This window comes from Sinohyriopsis cumingii, chromosome 3 (genome assembly GCF_028554795.1).
Source record: "Sinohyriopsis cumingii isolate HCF-2022 chromosome 3, ASM2855479v2, whole genome shotgun sequence".
Lineage (NCBI taxonomy): Eukaryota > Metazoa > Mollusca > Bivalvia > Unionida > Unionidae > Sinohyriopsis > Sinohyriopsis cumingii.
Genome location: NC_142963.1, coordinates 83,614,558 through 83,632,984, shown reverse-complemented (window position 1 = coordinate 83,632,984; position 18,427 = coordinate 83,614,558). Strand labels below are relative to the sequence as shown.

At 35.5% G+C, this 18,427-nt stretch overlaps 1 protein-coding gene across 1 annotated transcript in view; it reads right to left on the bottom strand.

Moving 5' to 3' along the window:
- LOC149803215 (uncharacterized) overlaps window positions 1-18,427 on the bottom strand; it is a 43,113-nt gene that overhangs the window by 13,830 nt on the left and 10,856 nt on the right. The window contains exons 2-4 of the mRNA XM_089952842.1: window positions 16,366-16,918; window positions 9,960-10,067; window positions 3,124-3,351 (exon numbers count right to left, since the gene is read on the bottom strand). Of these exons, the coding sequence (XP_089808968.1) occupies window positions 3,124-3,351; window positions 9,960-10,067; window positions 16,366-16,890 (861 nt within the window). The 5' untranslated portion in view covers window positions 16,891-16,918. The remainder of the gene's footprint in view (window positions 1-3,123; window positions 3,352-9,959; window positions 10,068-16,365; window positions 16,919-18,427) is intronic.

Genomic DNA, 18,427 nt, shown 5'->3' with positions numbered 1-18,427 from the left:
AATGTCAATGTAATTCTAATTCTGTATTTTTCATCTCTGACCCCCTTCTAGGGACTGTGAGGGAGACCTAACATTATACCCCTCTCACTGATAACAATATTCCAATAAAAGCATGGGATTATAAGTATGACCATTAATTAGTTCATGCACCTTCATAATAAAAAGTATTTAAGTAGGTCTGATATTGCCAACATGACTGCTATTTGCTTTAATAATATACTTTACTGCATATAGGAACATTTATGTAGTCTTCATGAACATAGCCTTTTTCATCATCTGTAAATCTTCTCCATGTAATGAAAAAGCAATAACAGTAAGCAAAGTTTCATTCAAGAAGAGAGCCATTGACTAATACATAATTGTCTTTAGTCAATGACAATGTGTTAACAAATTAGTGACTAGTTTTCCAGTTTGGACAGATTGACCAATACTCAAAATCTCATTTCAATGCTATGATTCATATGTAGGTTGTATAGGTTTTATGCAGTACAAGCTAATGTAATCAATGCTTGATTACATCCTTGACTGGTAACTTGTTTTTGATTCGCTGACTGTTGTTTTACCTTGGTTAGCATTTATCCATGATATCCTTGCTGTTAAATTTATCTATTGTGAAACTATGCCCAAAGATCAAAAACCAAAACTCCAGCCCATATATCTGACATACGTATGCGTTTACTGTTACAGTATGAACAACACAATAACCATATGCCCACCCTCTAGAAATGCCTGATTTTTTGCATTATAAGCATTATTAAGGAGGAGCATGCCATGATCTTGGTCCAATACTATTTTCATGCAGTAAATGCAGATAGAAACTATAAAATAGGTCCAATTAGATCAGCCAATGTTGTTGTGGGGTTTAACGCCATTTTTCAGCACATGATAGGCTATACATGGCGGCCAGTATTAACAGTGGAGGAAGAACCCCGGAAAACCCTGAAAAGAACCACCGACTCACAAGAAGCTACTGGCAAGCTTTCTCACATACCCACACTGGCTGAATCCGAGACTCGAACCCATGCAGACAGAGGTGAGATGGCAGTGATCTGTAACTAAGAGCGCTTCAGACCACTTGGCCACTATCAACCAATGTAAATAGGGTGCAAAATTAGTTCTCTATTAATCCTTTCTGATGAATACACACCCCTTTCTGAAAAGAGGGGATAAAAGAATGACTATTTTCCGTGAGTGTTTATCCCTACAATGAATTTCTAATAAATATTTTGGCTTTATTTAAATTCCTAAAACAACAATAGAATTATTAATGTATTTCATGTATTTACACAAAAAATATTTATTGTTTACAGAGTATAAAAATTATATGTAAAAAGAATTATTATTTTGGAGTACTGACCATGTAAGAAAAATTTAGGGTTCGGACCTAAACTAGGTTTATGTGATGCATGATGCTTGGCAACCTAATACCAATAATGTACAAAAAAAAAACATAACATTACATTGTCTAATTTTCTCTCAACCTAATTACAGTTCATTGTTTTAAAAGTATTGAAAAAGACATGTTATGTATGTTATGTGTGCATGTGCCAGAGAGAGATAAGTCAATAATGTGTCAGTGATTACAATTATGTGTATGATTAGTGATTTAAAAAAGAAAGTATCTCTTGTATAGTGTTGTGCTTAACAAAGTTATGAAGATGATCAAAGTCAAAAAGGCTGGTACTGTTGCTTACAATTTAGGTATTTGTTTTAGTGTGTCTGTGTGTGTGTGTGCAAGAGAGAGAGAGAGAGAGAGAGTCTTGTGTCTGTGCTGGTAGTCAGAGCTGTATTTTATTATTAATTATTAGAGAGAGAGAGAGATGAGTTACAAGGTGACTGTAATCTTTATTATTCAGTTATATGATGATTGTGTTCTTCCTTATGTACACCACTGGCAACTAAAATTTGAATAAATATATCATTCTTGTTGTAATTATAATATCCAATGTCACAAGAACCACATGGCCATGCAGAGGTATTACTTGCTAATTAAATATGTTTTGACCTTTTACCTTGGCATCAACAGATCAAATTAGTGGGGCTCTTTGTACGGAAATGAGGTTACCCATTGGGTACTAAAAATGTTTCTGACCATTAGCTCAAGAACAGTATTCAAATGACGTACTGATACATGTTTTAAAGCACTCATGCACCATATGATTTATACACTTGACTCACAGCAATAAAAATATTATGAATGGCAAATGAATTTAAAAAACAAGAGAGAATGTGTGACTGGGGGGGGGGGACAACGAAGACACATGTATGTGAAAAATGTATATATTACAAAATCAGAATGTTGTTATTTGCAAGCTTATAATCTGCAATCCAATGTTCAACAAATACACAAAAGAAATGCAAAAAAATATGTAATGAAAGATCCTGAATGTTCAATAGTTCTACAAATCTCCCAGCTTAAAGCCCTCAAACCATTCATCATCTCCATCACTAGAAAGGCTTTCAAGTGGAGTTGCATTACACTCCTTCTGTCCCCTCAACAATTTTCATTTTGTCTTCAATCTCCCATTTCTTGTACTTTCCTCTTACTGGTGGTGACTTTGTAGTACCAGGGAACTGGTTTATCTCGACCATTCTTTGCTGTAGTCCAGCTTGTCTACTGCAGGCTCAGTAAAAGTTTTGGCATCAATGGGCACCATTTCACTAGCAGTTTGTGCTATGTTGTCATTATCTACTGCATCTGTGTTTGATTTAGCATCATGTTTTTGTATGTTAATCTCATTAACTGCAGGCACAGACAACTAACAGGATTCACAACTCTCTTTTCTAGGCCATCCCAGTCCAATCTTCAGCTTTTTGGGGGGATGTTCAGTTCATTTAGGTGGCTGTGGAAAAAACGTCTCCCCCTTTTCTTGGGAAAACTATTGTTTAATTTGCATAGTTGATATGCTTTAGTTGATGCTTCAAGCACTAAGAAACCAATGTTTGGTTAGGAAATACCTGGCCATTGCCTGCAGAAAGCAGGTGAACATTGAATACATGACTTTTATAGAGGAAAATTCAAGGGGGGGAATGGGAATGGTTACTGAGACTAGATGACCACTATATAAAGGTAACTGTTATGGCAAGTTTGATTGTGTAAAACCAATATAGATCTGGACATACCCTGTTGCTGATTTTGTCAGTCTGTGCTGCTTGATTCCTGATGTTGATTTTGTCGGTCTGTGCTGTTTGACTCAACACATTTGTTGGTCTTATCTGTTCTTGGTCAGTCTGTGTGGAGACGTGCTGACTGTCTAGGGGCCTGAATGAGATTCCAACAGCTCTGGGACTCTTAAAGGGGGAAACCGGTTTTGGTGAGAGGCTACTTTGTAGAGCAGTCATCTGGTTAATCTAAAACAACAATAGCAAAACATATAATCAGATACTTTAATATGCATACAAACAGACCTATCTAATTTAAAAAATTTGCCCAGGTGGGTTTTGAGTAATTGAGCTAATGAAAATTTAGACTAAACTATGTCCAAACAATGAAAAACAAAACTTATTGCTTCAAGGGCATGACAATTTCATAAAATTAAAAGTCCTCTACATATGCATATAAACAAATGTAATTTGTCTACCTCTTGCTTTTAGCAATTTTGTGTAATAACACTAAAAAGAATTGAGGACAGTCATGTAGTTAAACAGCAGCAAAACAAAATGTTCCTTCAGCGAGTGCAGTAGGGGCATTATACCCATTATCATGTCCTCTATGTATGAACTATTATGGCATGGTTGAGATCACTCAGCAATGGGTCTCAATGACTTTGTTACTTAGTCAAGGATGCATGCAGTCTTGAACTAAACTCATTGAGCAGAAACTATTATTTTTTGTTGACTTACCATGACCATGACCTCTGACCCCCAAATCTAAAGGTTTCTTTACTATAAAACCATCTATAAAGTTTGGTCCATGAACCTAAAATAGAACAAAAGTTATTGTCTCCAACCATTCTTCTCTGAGTCACGATGACCCTGACCTTTGACCCAAAATAAAAAGGCCTCACCTCTGCCTTATATCCAATCTTTTGCAACCTTTGTTCTTGGTATGTGGTCTGGATCTAAAGTTATTATACAAAAAACATTTTTCTTCTTCCAGTTATACTGACCTTCTTTCTTGAGTGGCAGAGTGGTCTAAAGCGTTCACTGTTACAGATCACTGCCATCTCACCTCTATCTGCATGGGTTTGAGTCTCGAGTTCGGCCAGTGTGGGTACATGAGAAAGCTTGCCAGTAGCTTCTCGTGGGTCGGTGGATCTTTCCTGGGTTTTCCCGGGTTCTTCTTCCACCATTTACACTGACTGCACATATATAGCCTATCTTGTGCTGAAAAATGTCCTTAAACCCTACAACAGCAACCTTCTTTTTTAAACAATGTGTAAACCATCCACAAACTTTGATGGAAGTACATGAACAAGAACTGTAATTTTTGTACAGAAACCACTTTTCATTTTCAGCCATAGCAACCTCAATCTTTGACCTTAGAATCTACTGGATTCTACTTTACCTCAAGCGCAAGACATCAGCAAAGGTAATGGTAAACTAATATTATTGTGCAGAAACCATTTTTCTTCTTTGGCTCATGGTGAACTCTGACCTTTTGAAGCTGAAATCAACCGGTTTCTTCCTTACACCAAATACAAGCCATCCACAAAATTTTATAACTGTAGGTGGTGGTTAATTTGAGTTAATGTGTGAGGAAAGAAAATGGAACAGATGGATCAATGTCATATTATGATACACTCAGCCTTATTGTGGCCATGGAAATAGCACACATGCATAACCTTACTTTTCAAAGATCAGATGTTTTACATACAAGGTCTAACCAATAATTAATGCAGGAAGTGTGATATCTATTGAACAAATCAATATTTTTCATTTAAACTCTGCATCAATTTGGGGTGTTTCAGAAAATTCAAAGGTCAAAAGTCATTACCTTTAACTGCATCAATATGATATGTAATATGACATCACACATGACATCATGGCAGAGGAAAAAAAAAGTTCCTGTAAACATTAAAATTTCAATGGTGTTGACAATAATGCTGTCCCTTTCCCATGAGAAAAGTAACACTAAACATTTCCTCTCATTGCTATTACTATCTGATACACTTTGCCCATGTCAAGATAGGCATGCGGAATACACCCATCCTACATAAAGACACTCTTTGGCACTAGATGACACCATAAACATATGGAATATTTGTTCCATTGATTAGTATCAAAGACAAAATATTCAGGTCTCAGGTCTCAGAAATGCTTAATTACGTGTATCTGGAAGCAATTTATTTATCTGGGACACAAAAAAAATCACTTACGCATAAGTCCTCTGTGTGCATGCAATAGCTGGGTGGCAAATTCAGTGGCTTGCCAGTCCTGCTTCAACCACCTGCTGAGTGGGAAAATGTGTTGATCAATATTGATCATTTTAGTTGTGATGATATTTACAATGACAGAATTCAGTGGCTGAAAGGCCCCCATATGTATACGTCATCGTATTCAGAGTACATCAAAAGAAGATGATGAAGACAATGCAACAACTTCACCTAGCTGCTGAGTATTGGGAAGTCATTTACAATGATCAAATTCAGAGATAGAAAGACCCAGTTTTGTACATGTGGTCATTATAAGGTGACCTCGAAATCAACACACGACAAGGCTTAGGTAAAATGTCGTTTGCAAAATTTGGATAAGTATTTTGGGGTTAAATGGCAAATTAACGAAAATTAAAATGAGATTCAGAAGAGTGTTGAACTTGCTAGAACTGTTAGTTCAGATAGAATGGTAGCCCAAGTTAAGAAAGTGTGTGATGCCTGGCTTAGCCTTTTGGAATCAGGCCTTTCCTTGCATTGACAAAATTCAGTCTCACTCTAATGGACAAACAAGAGCTAAATGTCAATGGTGTAAAGAATTTGGAAAATCAAACTCGAAGACAAATACTTGTTCTTCTCATTTGGACATTTAGCCACTTCAGTTATGCAATAGTTCCCAAATCAGCAGCCATATTTTTGGTATGCTGACTGATTTACCATTGACTTTATATGGTGTTGAAATAAATTCATTGAATCTCAAGATAATGTTATAAAAACACAAACAGAACACAAATCAGGCTTGCTATTAATATCTATATTTATGATTTTGCTTCAGTGTGCCTAGTTCAAACTAGTCAGTTTTGGTGGTTGCAGAAACTGCCAGGTTGCCAAACGTCCAGGTAAAATGGACAGAATATCGTCTGCTAGTGACCTTATTGGTAAGCATCTATATGCTTATGGGATTACAAGTTTTGCTGGTGGGACTCCCATAGTTACCACAATAGGAGTCTTGGACTCCCATGTTTTAGCAAGACCTCTGGGCCAATAATCTGATCAAAAGTGAGATCTACTACTTATATATGATCTGACGGACACTGATGTACATGTTCTTCTGGATTCACTTATTTTTAGTAACATATCAGTAAAAGTGTTGTGTTTTGCAGTAGGGGGAGTTTTCATCAGAAATGTTACATTCTGAATAATGATTTCACTTTCATGAAAGTTAGAATTTAATAAGTGAAAGTAAAGGTCTGCAGAGCATGACCTCGTAACAGTGTCCGTCAGAGCTCTGTTGTGTAGGATATTAGTTTTAATCCAATAGGCAGATCTACAAAACAAACAAAATATTTACCGTATACTAAAATTTTTATAGCTCTTTCTAATGATATAAAAACTTTCTAAAGCTAAATCCAAGCTGATTAACCACCATCTTTTTTTTTAAAAACCAGTATCTGCTGGTGAGCAATGACATAAAAATATTCCATTATATGCAATAATGTGGCAAGAGTTTAACATTCTCTAGAAAACCACATGCCCAGATGGACAACTACTAAAACTTGTTAACCTACCAAGAATAAACTCCTGTCTAACAACAACAACAGCAACAATAATTATAATATTTAATAATAATAATAATAAAAATAATAGTAATAATAAATTTATAGAGGGTGATTTATTTAGTCAAGGGCTATTCTCTGATTTAGGCAGAACTTTTTGCAGTGGTGCATTTTTAATAATGTAAGGATACATTTTAGTTTACAGTTATTGTGAAAAGTAATCATAACAATCCAATTATTTGGTAAAACATTGTTTCTTGTTTGTTGATACTGTTATGATATAGAGATTGATAAAAACAAGCACTTGCCAGAAATCTCGCTTTGTAAAATTTGGCCAACATTTGACTTCCAGTTTCAAAATCCCTAGAGATTTCTGATACATTATTGATGAGTTTGAAACTAGTGTTCACTTGCTGCAGCATCAGACTTCTTATCAAATGCCATCATCATACTTTTTACCCATCCTGCACTATAACAATTTGAAACTATCACCCAATCACTGCAGTTTACCATTGATTTTCCAAACAAGTCAGTATTGTGACAATTATATATAAACAGGTGAGAGATGGGGATTTTTCTAGTTAACAGCTATTTATATTTACTTTTAGAATGGGTACTGTGAACCTAAAGTGAATCCTGCTGGTTTGATCTCTTTTCTAAGTGTTTGGGCAAATGGTTTAAACTTAACAACCCACCAGGTGTCCATGAAGATGATACTACCAATGAATGAAGATGATGGCAGTGTTGATTATGAAGATGTCACTGTAACAGATGACAACAGTGCCATTATTGATAAATATAAAGGCATTGTAAATGCTTAAGATGGTGCCAATGTTGATGAAAGAGGCTGAATATGTGATCAGATTTATTAGCAGTTGGAAAAAAACTAAAACAATATCTAAAAGAAACATGTACAAAAAAAATTCTCCTCCAATGGAAGGAAAAATAGCCCTTGATTAAATTTATGTTGCAGAAAAAATGAGATATTCTGTAAATTTTGTAAAAAGTATTTAATACAACAGATGTTCAAAATAGGGGCGCTTCAAATTCAAAAGTGACCCAAATAGCTACTGTGTAGTCCACAAGTGACCCAAATAACTGTGTGTAGTCCAAAAGTTGCCCAAATAACTGCTGCATAGTCTAAAAGTGACTCAAACACTGGTTGTGTCGGCCAAAGTGACCCAAACAACTGCAGTGCAGACCAAGTTTTCTCCAACTTTTTTGTTCAAGTGTTAGATATTTGGACAGTTAAGCTGAATTTAATGGTCAATGGAAACCAACTGCATCAGAGCCAATCACAGCACAAAACATCTGAAGGGCCATAAAGTGTCTAAATATGGAACAAATTGATCATGGCAACATGTGAGTAAAGTGTGAACATGACCGTGAATTCCTGATCCAGACTAAGAATACTTGTCAAAATTTTCAAGTATTCAATGCTATGATATTGTCCTTTTTTAATGAAACTCGACATTTAAATGAAAATGAAAGGAGAACTTAGTCTGCACATGAATGGCCTAATGAATACAAATAAAGTAAAACTGTTTTCAATAATGTCTAGTTTTATTCAAATACATTATTTTTGCTCACACACTTACAGTAAAAGGCAAATAAATTTAAGAATAAGAAAAAACAATTTCATGCTAGTTTGTGTACCTTAGTTTCAAACTGATCCAAACCCAGAAACTTTGAGGCTGGACTCAACCAACTTTTTTCCGAATTAGCCTGGGCCAAGGCATCAAACTGAAAGCCTCTGTAATGTTGAAGATGATGCCACTGCTGATAAAGATGATGCTGGTGTTGATGAAAATAATGTAAGTGTTGTTGAAGATGATGCCAGTGTTGATGAAAATAATGCCAGTGCTGTTGAAGATGATACCAGTGTTGATGAAAATAATGCCAGTGTTGATGAAAATGATGCCAGTGTTGTTGAAGATGATGCCAGTGTTGATAAAAATAATGCCAGTGTGTTGATGAAAATGATGCCAGTGTTGATGAAAATAATGCAAGTGTTGATGAAACTGATGCCAGTGTTGTTGAAGATGATGCCAGTGTTGTTGAACATGATGCCAGTGCTGCTGAAGATGATGCCAGTGTTGATGAAAATAATGCAAGTGTTGATGAAATTGATGCCAGTGTTGTTGAAGATGATGCCAGTGTTGTTGAACATGATGCCAGTGCTGCTGAAGATGATGCCAGTGTTGACGAAAATAATGCAAGTGTTGATGAAATTGATGCCAGTGTTGTTGAAGATCATGCCAGTGTTGTTGAACATGATGCCAGTGCTGCTGAAGATGATGCCAGTGTTGATGAAAATAATGCAAGTGTTGATGAAATTGATGCCAGTGTTGTTGAAGATGATGCCAGTGTTGTTGAACATGATGCCAGTGTTGCTGAAGATGATGCCGGTGTTGATGAAAATAATGTCAGTGTTGTTGAAGATGATGCCAGTGTTGATGAAAATGATGCCAGTGTTGTTGAAGATGATGCCACTGTTGATGAAGATGATACCAGTGTTGATGAAAATAATGTCAGTGTTGTTGAAGATGATGCCAGTGTTGCTGAAGATGATGCCGGTGTTGATGAAAATAATGCCAGTGTTGTTGAAGATGATGCCGGTGTTGATGAAAATAATGCCAGTGTTGTTGAAGATGATGCCAGTGTTGATGAAATAATTTCAGTATTTAAATTAGGAAAATGGATTCATGACCATACCTGCCTTATAAAAGGTTGTTGTTGTTGTTGTGGGGTTTAACACCATTTTTCAGCACACGATAGACTACGCATGGCAGCCAGTATTAATGGTGGAGGAAGAACTGCCTTATAAAAGGGATGGCCATATACTGAGGGCCTTTGACTATGGAAGTACATGTCCAAAATACATTTCCATAGGTCAGTCAACAATAGTGCCATCTTGGGGGGGCCTTTATATTAAGATCTGTCATAAAATACTATATATATATATATATATATATATATATATATATATATATATATATATATATATATATATATATATAAAAGGTAACATGAAGTTGCAATAAAATTTAGTGATATGCTTTAGTGGTGACTCTACTGATAGTTTTCTCACCAGAACTTTGTTTGCCTCTACTTTTAGCTTCAAATCTTCATTCTCCTGGCGAAGTCTTTGATGTTCATTACGAAGATATTTCAACTCAGCCTCAGTCTGTTTACTTATCTGAAAATACAAATGCATTATTCTTAGAACAGCATAGCTATAAAGCACACAGATTAATCTCACAGCAAATGGACACAAAATGGCATCATTCTCAATGTGCTGATCAGTGAATTGCTGTTACATTACAAGAACTTGTTCTTCAAAGACTATAAGCTGTCAATGACAAAAATGAACTTGAAATAGGTATGTTTATATTTTAGTTAGCAAATATGTGTCCTGCCATAAAGGACAAATTTCTCTCAAGTCATACAACATTTGGTAGTATTTTTTCTATAGGTGTCATTTTGGTGAATATGATGATTATTCACTTTATTTCACTCCTCATCAGTCCTCAATATTCCTTGGAAGACCCTTATATAAATGAAATGATAAATGCATACAACAAAGTCAATGATTAAATCTACTAACATTTTTTGATGAGGCCAACAACAAGGTGTGTCTCTGTAAACAAGACTGAAAAACACACATGATGATGTCACAATGAAAGTGGCTTGTACTAGGGAAAAAACCTCAAATTACCTCTGCATTGGTCATAATTAGATAAATCATCTGCTTTTTTGCCTCTATTTAATGCCAGTTTGCCAGTGTAACAAAGTTTTTTTTTATTGAGAACTAAGTGTAAATTACTTAACAATGTTGAATGAATAGATTCTGGTAAATCTACTTTAGTAATATATTTTAGAACAACAATTGGTATTTGATATAAGAACAGTAAAGGTACCTAAATGATTATGCTGATGTCTCCTTTAAATGATCTCTAATTCTTTATGGGAATTCTAAGCACAGTATTTTATAATTATTCATGGAGAAAAATTTCTAAGCTTCAAATTTTTTGTAAATTATTCATACAGGAAAAATTTAAAAAATGCACTGACTAACACTCAGGTCATCAATATCACTCAAATGACCAACTACATATTGTGCATAATTTTAAGTCCAAACCCCATTTTGACATGACCATATCTTTGACAGGAATTTAAGTGACACAATTTTCATGGTGGACATCATATTAAAGGTCAGAATCACATTTTGTTCAGAGTGTGTGTGTGTGTGTGTAATTTGGATTTTTTTACGTAGCTTTAATAACAATTTTTTGGGGCCCCGAGTGGCCTAAAGCGCTCTCTGTTATGGATCACTGCCATCTCACCTCTGTATGCGGAGGTTCCAGTCTCGGATTCAGCCAATGTGGATATGTGAGAAAGCTTGCCAATAGCTTCTCGTGAGTTGCTGGTTCTTTCCGGGGTTTCCCGGGTTCTTCCTCCACCATTAATACTGGCTGCCATGTATAGCCTATCGTGTGCTGAAAACAACAATTATTTTTTTAGTCATATCACTACGATGTCTGCAGTGTGGCAGTTTATAGCGATGTCTATCACTGGGGAATCATGCTGCAGACATGCAGCATGATGTCCCACCCAGTCACATTATCCTGACACCAGGCTGACCAGTCCTAACAATAACCTCTTAATGCTGAGGACTAAGCAAGGCAGCTGTTAGTACCATTTTTGTAAGTCTTTGGTATGAATCGGCCAGGGATCGAACCCATGACCTGCCGCATCTGAGGCAGACGCGCTAAACAATATGCCACCAGAGCAGTTAGAAAGATTCACATATAATATTGAAATAAGTTTCTGTAATTTTAAAGTTCTGAATGCTCCTCTGTAACATAGTGACCACCGTAGGTTGAATGAATAAACACTATTGTATGAAGAAACCAGCTGCACATGTGCTCTCAGATAGGTAAATGTATGTTATAGGAGTTGTTTGAAATTGCCATGGTGGCCATATTGGATGTCACATCATCACCATTTTCATTTAAGACCAACTGGACAAAATGGTGGCACTCTACAATTTCGTATTTTGCATAGAGTTAGAATTTTAAAGAAAAAGAATTTCCCTGGCTTTCCTCACTGGTTATATTGGCTATTTAAAAAAGACCTTGTATATCTTAGGTCTAATTCAAAGAACCTTTAATTCCCTTTATTTTGGTGTATGATTGATGGGTGTAATATGGGTTATAGAGTATACAGCTTGACCTTACTCTAGATGTGCACCTTTCAAAAAAGTGATAGCTCCACTTGCTCATTTTCACGTCCTGAAGTTCAGAGCTAATTTGTATTTAAAAAAAGCCGATAACTTTTTTTTCACATTTTGTATATTTGATAATTCATTAATTGCACTTTCAGAAGCTAGTATTGTCTAGTCTGGCAAAATTCATTTTCCCTATTTTAATAGCTGCTATAGATAGTGTACCTTAGACTAATTCAGGCTGATTTTTTAGCACAAGGGAGCAGTCTTTTTAGTTAGCAGTGTGCTTAGATCATGTACAATTTCCAAAAGTACAATATCCAAAGAAATATCATCCACATTGCATTAATGTAGTATAGAGGTATGCCAACATTCTCTCCATTGTGCATGTTTTAAATGCAAACAACTTCACATTACATATATCACTCTCTCAAAATTACATAATAACAGGTGAGCACCCCCAATAAGTCTTTTGGTGAAAACCCTATATTGACATTACCAAGGATGAGTAGCAATAACAAGATTTTCAAGATGGCTGCCATGGTGGCCGTATTGGATGTCAGATCATCACCATTTTCATGTACGACCAACTGGACAACATAAGAATTCTTTAGGTGAAAACCCTATGTTGATATTACCATCCAAAAAGGAGAAGTAGCAAAAATAAGATTTTCAAGATGGCTGCCATGGTGGCCATAATGGATGTCAGATCATCACCATTTTCATTTAAGACCAAATGGACAACATAAGGTGGCGCTATACAGTTTCGCATTTTGCATAGGGTTAGGAATTTAAAGAAAAAGAATGTCCCCGGCTTTCCTCACTGGTTATGCTGGCTATTTAAAAAAGACCTTGTATATCTTAGGTATAATGCAAAGAACCTTTAATTCCCTTTATTTTGGTGTATGATTGATGGGTGTACTATGGGTTATAGAGTATACAGCTTGGCCTTACTTCAAATGTGCACCTTTCAAAAAAGTGCTAGCTCTACTTGGTCATTTTCACTTCCTGAACTTCAGAGGTCAATTGTATAAAAAAGAGCCGATAACTTTTTTTACATTTTATATATTTGGTAATTCATTCATTGCACTTTCAGAAGCTGGTATTGTCTAGTCTGGCAAAATTCATTTTCCCTATTTTAATAGCTGCTATGTATAGTGTACTTTAGACTAATTCAGACTGATTTTTTAACACAAGGGAGCAGTCATTTTAGTTAGCAGTGTGCTTAAATCATGTAAAATTTCCAAAAGTACAATATCCAAAAGAAATATCATCCACATTACATTAATGTAGCATAGAGGTATGCAAACATTCTCTCCACTGTGCATGTTTTAAATGCGAACTACTTCACCTTACATATGTCACTCTCTCAAAAGTACATATTATCTGGTGAGCGCCACCTAAGAAGTCTTTTGGTGAAAACCCTATGGTGATATTACCACCCATAAAGGAGGAGTAGCAATAACAAGATTAAGATTGCTAGCATTGGCAGCCATGTTGGATGTCAGATCTGCACCATTTTCATTTAAGTTTTCATAACTAGTTTGCATGTGAAAACCTCATGTGGATATGATGATCCATTTTGCAGTAGCAATATCAAGATTTTCAAGATGGTTACTATGGCAGTCATAAGGCATAATGGATATCTGAGCAGCAAAGTTTTCATTTAGGACCAACCAGACCATAGGATGAATTTGTGTATAAAATTTCATGGCAATCCTCCAAGTGGTTTAGTAGGAATAGCAATAATAAATGGACAACAGGAAGATAACAGATGACAGAGCATCTACTAACTATTTGTCCCTTTCAATTCTGTGTGTCCTCAGGAGTTGTGGGAGAGTGGGATAGTAGTTCCTTGCCCATGATACGAAAGGTGCAACACTTCAGTTACTTTCATGCCTAATAGCATTTTATTACATATTCCCGTCCATGGGTTACAATCCCAAATCTATAATGTACATATTCTCATGCTAGAACTTCATGTATAGGGTTTGGAAGCTATATATTTAAAAATTTCACACATTTTCTATATATGACCTTTTACTAAGATCTCATGGATGGTACCACATGGGCAATTTTGTAGTAAATTTCTACCCTGAGGCTTAGTTGGCAGTATAAGTTCCATACAGGTGGACTGAGAGGAACAGATGGACAATGGAGACTAATGTAGACACACATATTAACTCCCTGCAAAAGCCTGGGTACAATGAAGGGGGGGGGGGCTAGGGCAAAAAATGACTTTGGTGCAAAACACTGTGCCCTAAGTCAGAATTAAACAGATGATCATTTCCCTTATATGCACTTGCTTTGGAATATACTCGGAATCAGAACAATGATTCAGATAAACAGTGCCTATCATACCTAGCCATCAGTTATTATGTAATTAGGGTTTTAAACAGCTACAAACATTTTCCTAATTCTTGTAAATCCTTGCCTCATAGCCATGGTGAAGCTACCATGATGCAGTGATCTCAGAAATTTTCGACAGCATTGGGAAAGGCATGTGACAGCATCACAAAACATTTTCACAAATGTGTTATCATAAAAGCAAACAAATTAATATTAATTAAATATAAACAAATATTCTTTATCCCCGTTTTGAAACATGATTTAATGTCAAAACTCATTAGTTTTTTAATTTAAATAAGTATCCATGTTATATTTATACTAAATTGCAAAGAACTAATGTGGTTTTAAGTTAATCTGTGGCAATTATAAAGATTGTAGAAATAGCTCAATGATTAGATGGTTGTGGTTTTTATGCTTTAATCTGCAATTCTGACCAATAAAATAATATGTCTATTGATGCAGTCAAAAAAAAGATCAAAAATATCAATTATCATGTAATATATTCCAAGTGCAAACTAGCTGCTTATTGCTAGAAAAATATGTCAAATATAAATTGTTATGTATATCTATATTGTGAGCTCAACTGTTTTCCATGATTGCAGATTGCACTTTACCACATTAACCCCGGAGATTTTTGCCATTTTTGCCTGAAAATCGAGTTGGAAACACATTTTGAAAGCTATTTCTAACTAGATCCGAAAACGCCAAATCCCCGGTGATCTTTCAATAACATACTGCCTAGTTGTGTTAGAAACATCATTTTTCATTGGCTATTTTGACTTGCGCATTAGCAGAAGGGCAAAAGTTTTTTTTTTTTTGCTAAACGGAGCTATTATTTTTGTATCGAGACCACTCTTTATTCCAAAAGCCCATCTTATGCTACTTTTTGCAAAGGTTCATCTGTCTGTTTGCAGTTCATACCGGTTTGCCTTAGATCTGAGACCAAAAAGTCTAAAATCTCGACACAAAATCGATTCCGACCACCAGTGAAGTTTGGCTAGAAAAAAGTCGTGTCCAAAAAATGAGGTTTTTTTATCTGTATTTTGTAGTGCAACTAGATATTCCAGATTATTTGGTATCATTGTATAGCTACAACTGTCTATCTTTCTATAATACCACCCACTTTAGTGTATCATGCATGACCACGACGCTACAGAGCTCGGCAGTAGGCTACTACCTCCTGCCCTGTTAAGTCGTCGCTAGGGGTTAATGTGTTAAGACAAGGGTCATTTGTAAACAACATGTTTATATAGCTAAGTTTTGTCCATGATTGTAGATTGTACTTTAAGATAAGGGTCATTGTAAACAACCTAGCTGCGTGGGTTCGAGTCCAAGGCTGTGCTAGCATGGGTACGTGCCAGGAGCTTCTCGTGGGTCGGTGGTTCTTCCCTGGATTTTCCAGGGTTCTTCCTCCACCAGTTATACTGGCCGCCATGTATAGCCTATTTTGTGCTGAAAAATGGCGTTAAACCCTAGAACAACAACATTTGTAAACAACATGTTTTTATAGCTAAGTTTTCTCCATGACTGCTGATTGTACTTCAAGATAATGATAATTTGCAAACAAGATATTGACATAGCTTATTGAGTTTATGCTCTGGAAGCAAACTTATTTACAATTTGATGGAATTTTCTTTCAAAATCAATAATATAATATAATGGGTCAAGTGGGGATGTGTATATAAATAGGCCGTTTGTAAACAAAGCCTTCTTTCCTATCTTAAAATCAACCTGTGTAATTTATTTTATTTGTGTTCAGATATAATTTGAGAAGAATTATTTATTTAAATTAGTCATTGACATTACAAGAGCTCACTGACTTCTGGACTAACATAATTCAAAGAATTCTTGGAGAGACTCTTGTCACAACAGTTAATATTATGTCAAAGGTTGAAAGACCTCAAATTTTGGTGTTACTCACTATGTAACTTTTGTTGTCGACTCCTTTTTCCTTTTGAAGATCTTGGAGGCGTAGTTTTGTTTTCACTAGCTCATTAACTACATTGTTAAATATCTGCGATGACACACCCCCTGTAGCTGGCATAGAGGCTGGATCAAGACTTACACTGGCTCCAATACTGGTATTATTATCTGTTGATAGTGTATCACCGTTGTTCCTGAGTGATGATTTTGAGGTGGATCCTTTTACTTCTAGAGATTTTGACTTGTGATAGGATCTGTTTCGAATGGTAACTGAGGGGTTCACTGGATTTGGAAATACAAATATATCTCTTCTATTGGAAGGTCTAAGATGGTAAACTCCTTCTTCTCTATTATTCCTCTTGACATTTTGCTGTTCCTTTAGCTGCATCTCTAGTGTGTGGCATTTGTTCATGTATTTCTTGATTTCTAAATCTTTCTCATGCATAATGGATACAAGCGTTACAAAAGCTGCCCTTTTAAATTTATCTGGCTCATCCCTTTGGTTTTTTATTTCTTCTGTCATTTTCAAATCAATGGAGGCTGAAAATGATCTGAAACGAAAGAATACATTAATTTCATGTAATTATTTCTCATCACTATGCAAAATGACTAAAAAGAATATCCGAGAAACCTAAAGTAAAATCAAAGCAAACTTCCAAGTACATGTACTACGGTCCCCAACTCTTAACTCTCAAATACAAAACATACCATTCTTTGATCCCGAGACGCACGTCTAAATACAGTACTTGGTTATAACCATTGCATCATTATAGCAAATCAAACAGAGATGAAATAAAATCCTTGAAAATTTGCATCGGAATACTTTTATAAAACTCATTTAAACAGAAAATCTGCATCGGAATACTTTTATAAAACTCATTCAAACAGAAAATTTGCATCAGAATACTTTTATAAAACTCATTCAAACAGAGAATTTGCATCGGAATACTTTTATAAAACTCATTCAAACAGAAAATTTGCATCTGATTATTCATTGTTTACCGTGTGGGTTTGGCATTATTTTGCAAATGAAACAAGACCAAATGTAAATGTAAAATTTTCAATTTATTAAGCAACAACTTTAAACTTGCTAAATACCTGAAATTCAAAATTCATCTCACAAATTAATTGTCTCAAAATTCTGAATAGTTATGTGCAATGTTCATGACATTTCTGTTTCTATTCTTTATCACTCAGGAACTCTTGAAAAGAGAACATTTCATATAGCCAGTCAGTGAAGAACATGGCATAGAATGGAAGTCATACACAAGTCAAGAAAGACTTCACACACCCTTCTCATTTTCATTTGAAATAGCCAGTTCAAAATTAAATGTATTAGACTATGTCAATGTGACAGTATTAGAAAAAAGTATAAGACTATGTCAATATGACAATATTAGAAAAATGTCAACATTATAAAATTATCTGGCTCAGCTGCAAAAGGAAATAAGCTGGTGGCCAGTTGATAATAAGAATACTGTTTATGTATCAAACAAATTTAATAAATTAAACTGGCCACATGTCTGCATGACTTTGATTGTTAACAAATCATTTGCATGATAAAATTTTAATATAATACAAGACATGTATTAACTAGACAGCGATAGGGTTTCTGCCCTTCTTCAAGCCTGTATTAACTAGACAGCTGATAGGGTTTCTGGCCTTCTCTGGGCCTATATTAACTAGACAGGTGATAGGGTTTCTAGCCTTCTTCAGGCCTGTATTACCTAGACAGGTGATAGGGTTTCTAGCCTTCTTCAGGCCTGTATTACCTAGACTGGTGATAGGGTTTCTGGCCTTCTTCAGGCCTGTATTACCTAGACGGGTGATAGGGTTAGTGGCCTTCTTCAGGCCTGTATTACCTAGACGGGTGATAGGGTTAGTGGCCTTCTTCAGGCCTGTACTACCTAGACAGGCGATAGGGTTTCTGGCCTTCTTCAGGCCTGTATTACCTAGACAGGTGATAGGGTTTCTGGCCTTCTTTACCTATAATCAGAAATTCTGTATCAAAGAAACATTTATTGTCAAGTTAAGTTTGAAAAAAAAAAACAACCTATATT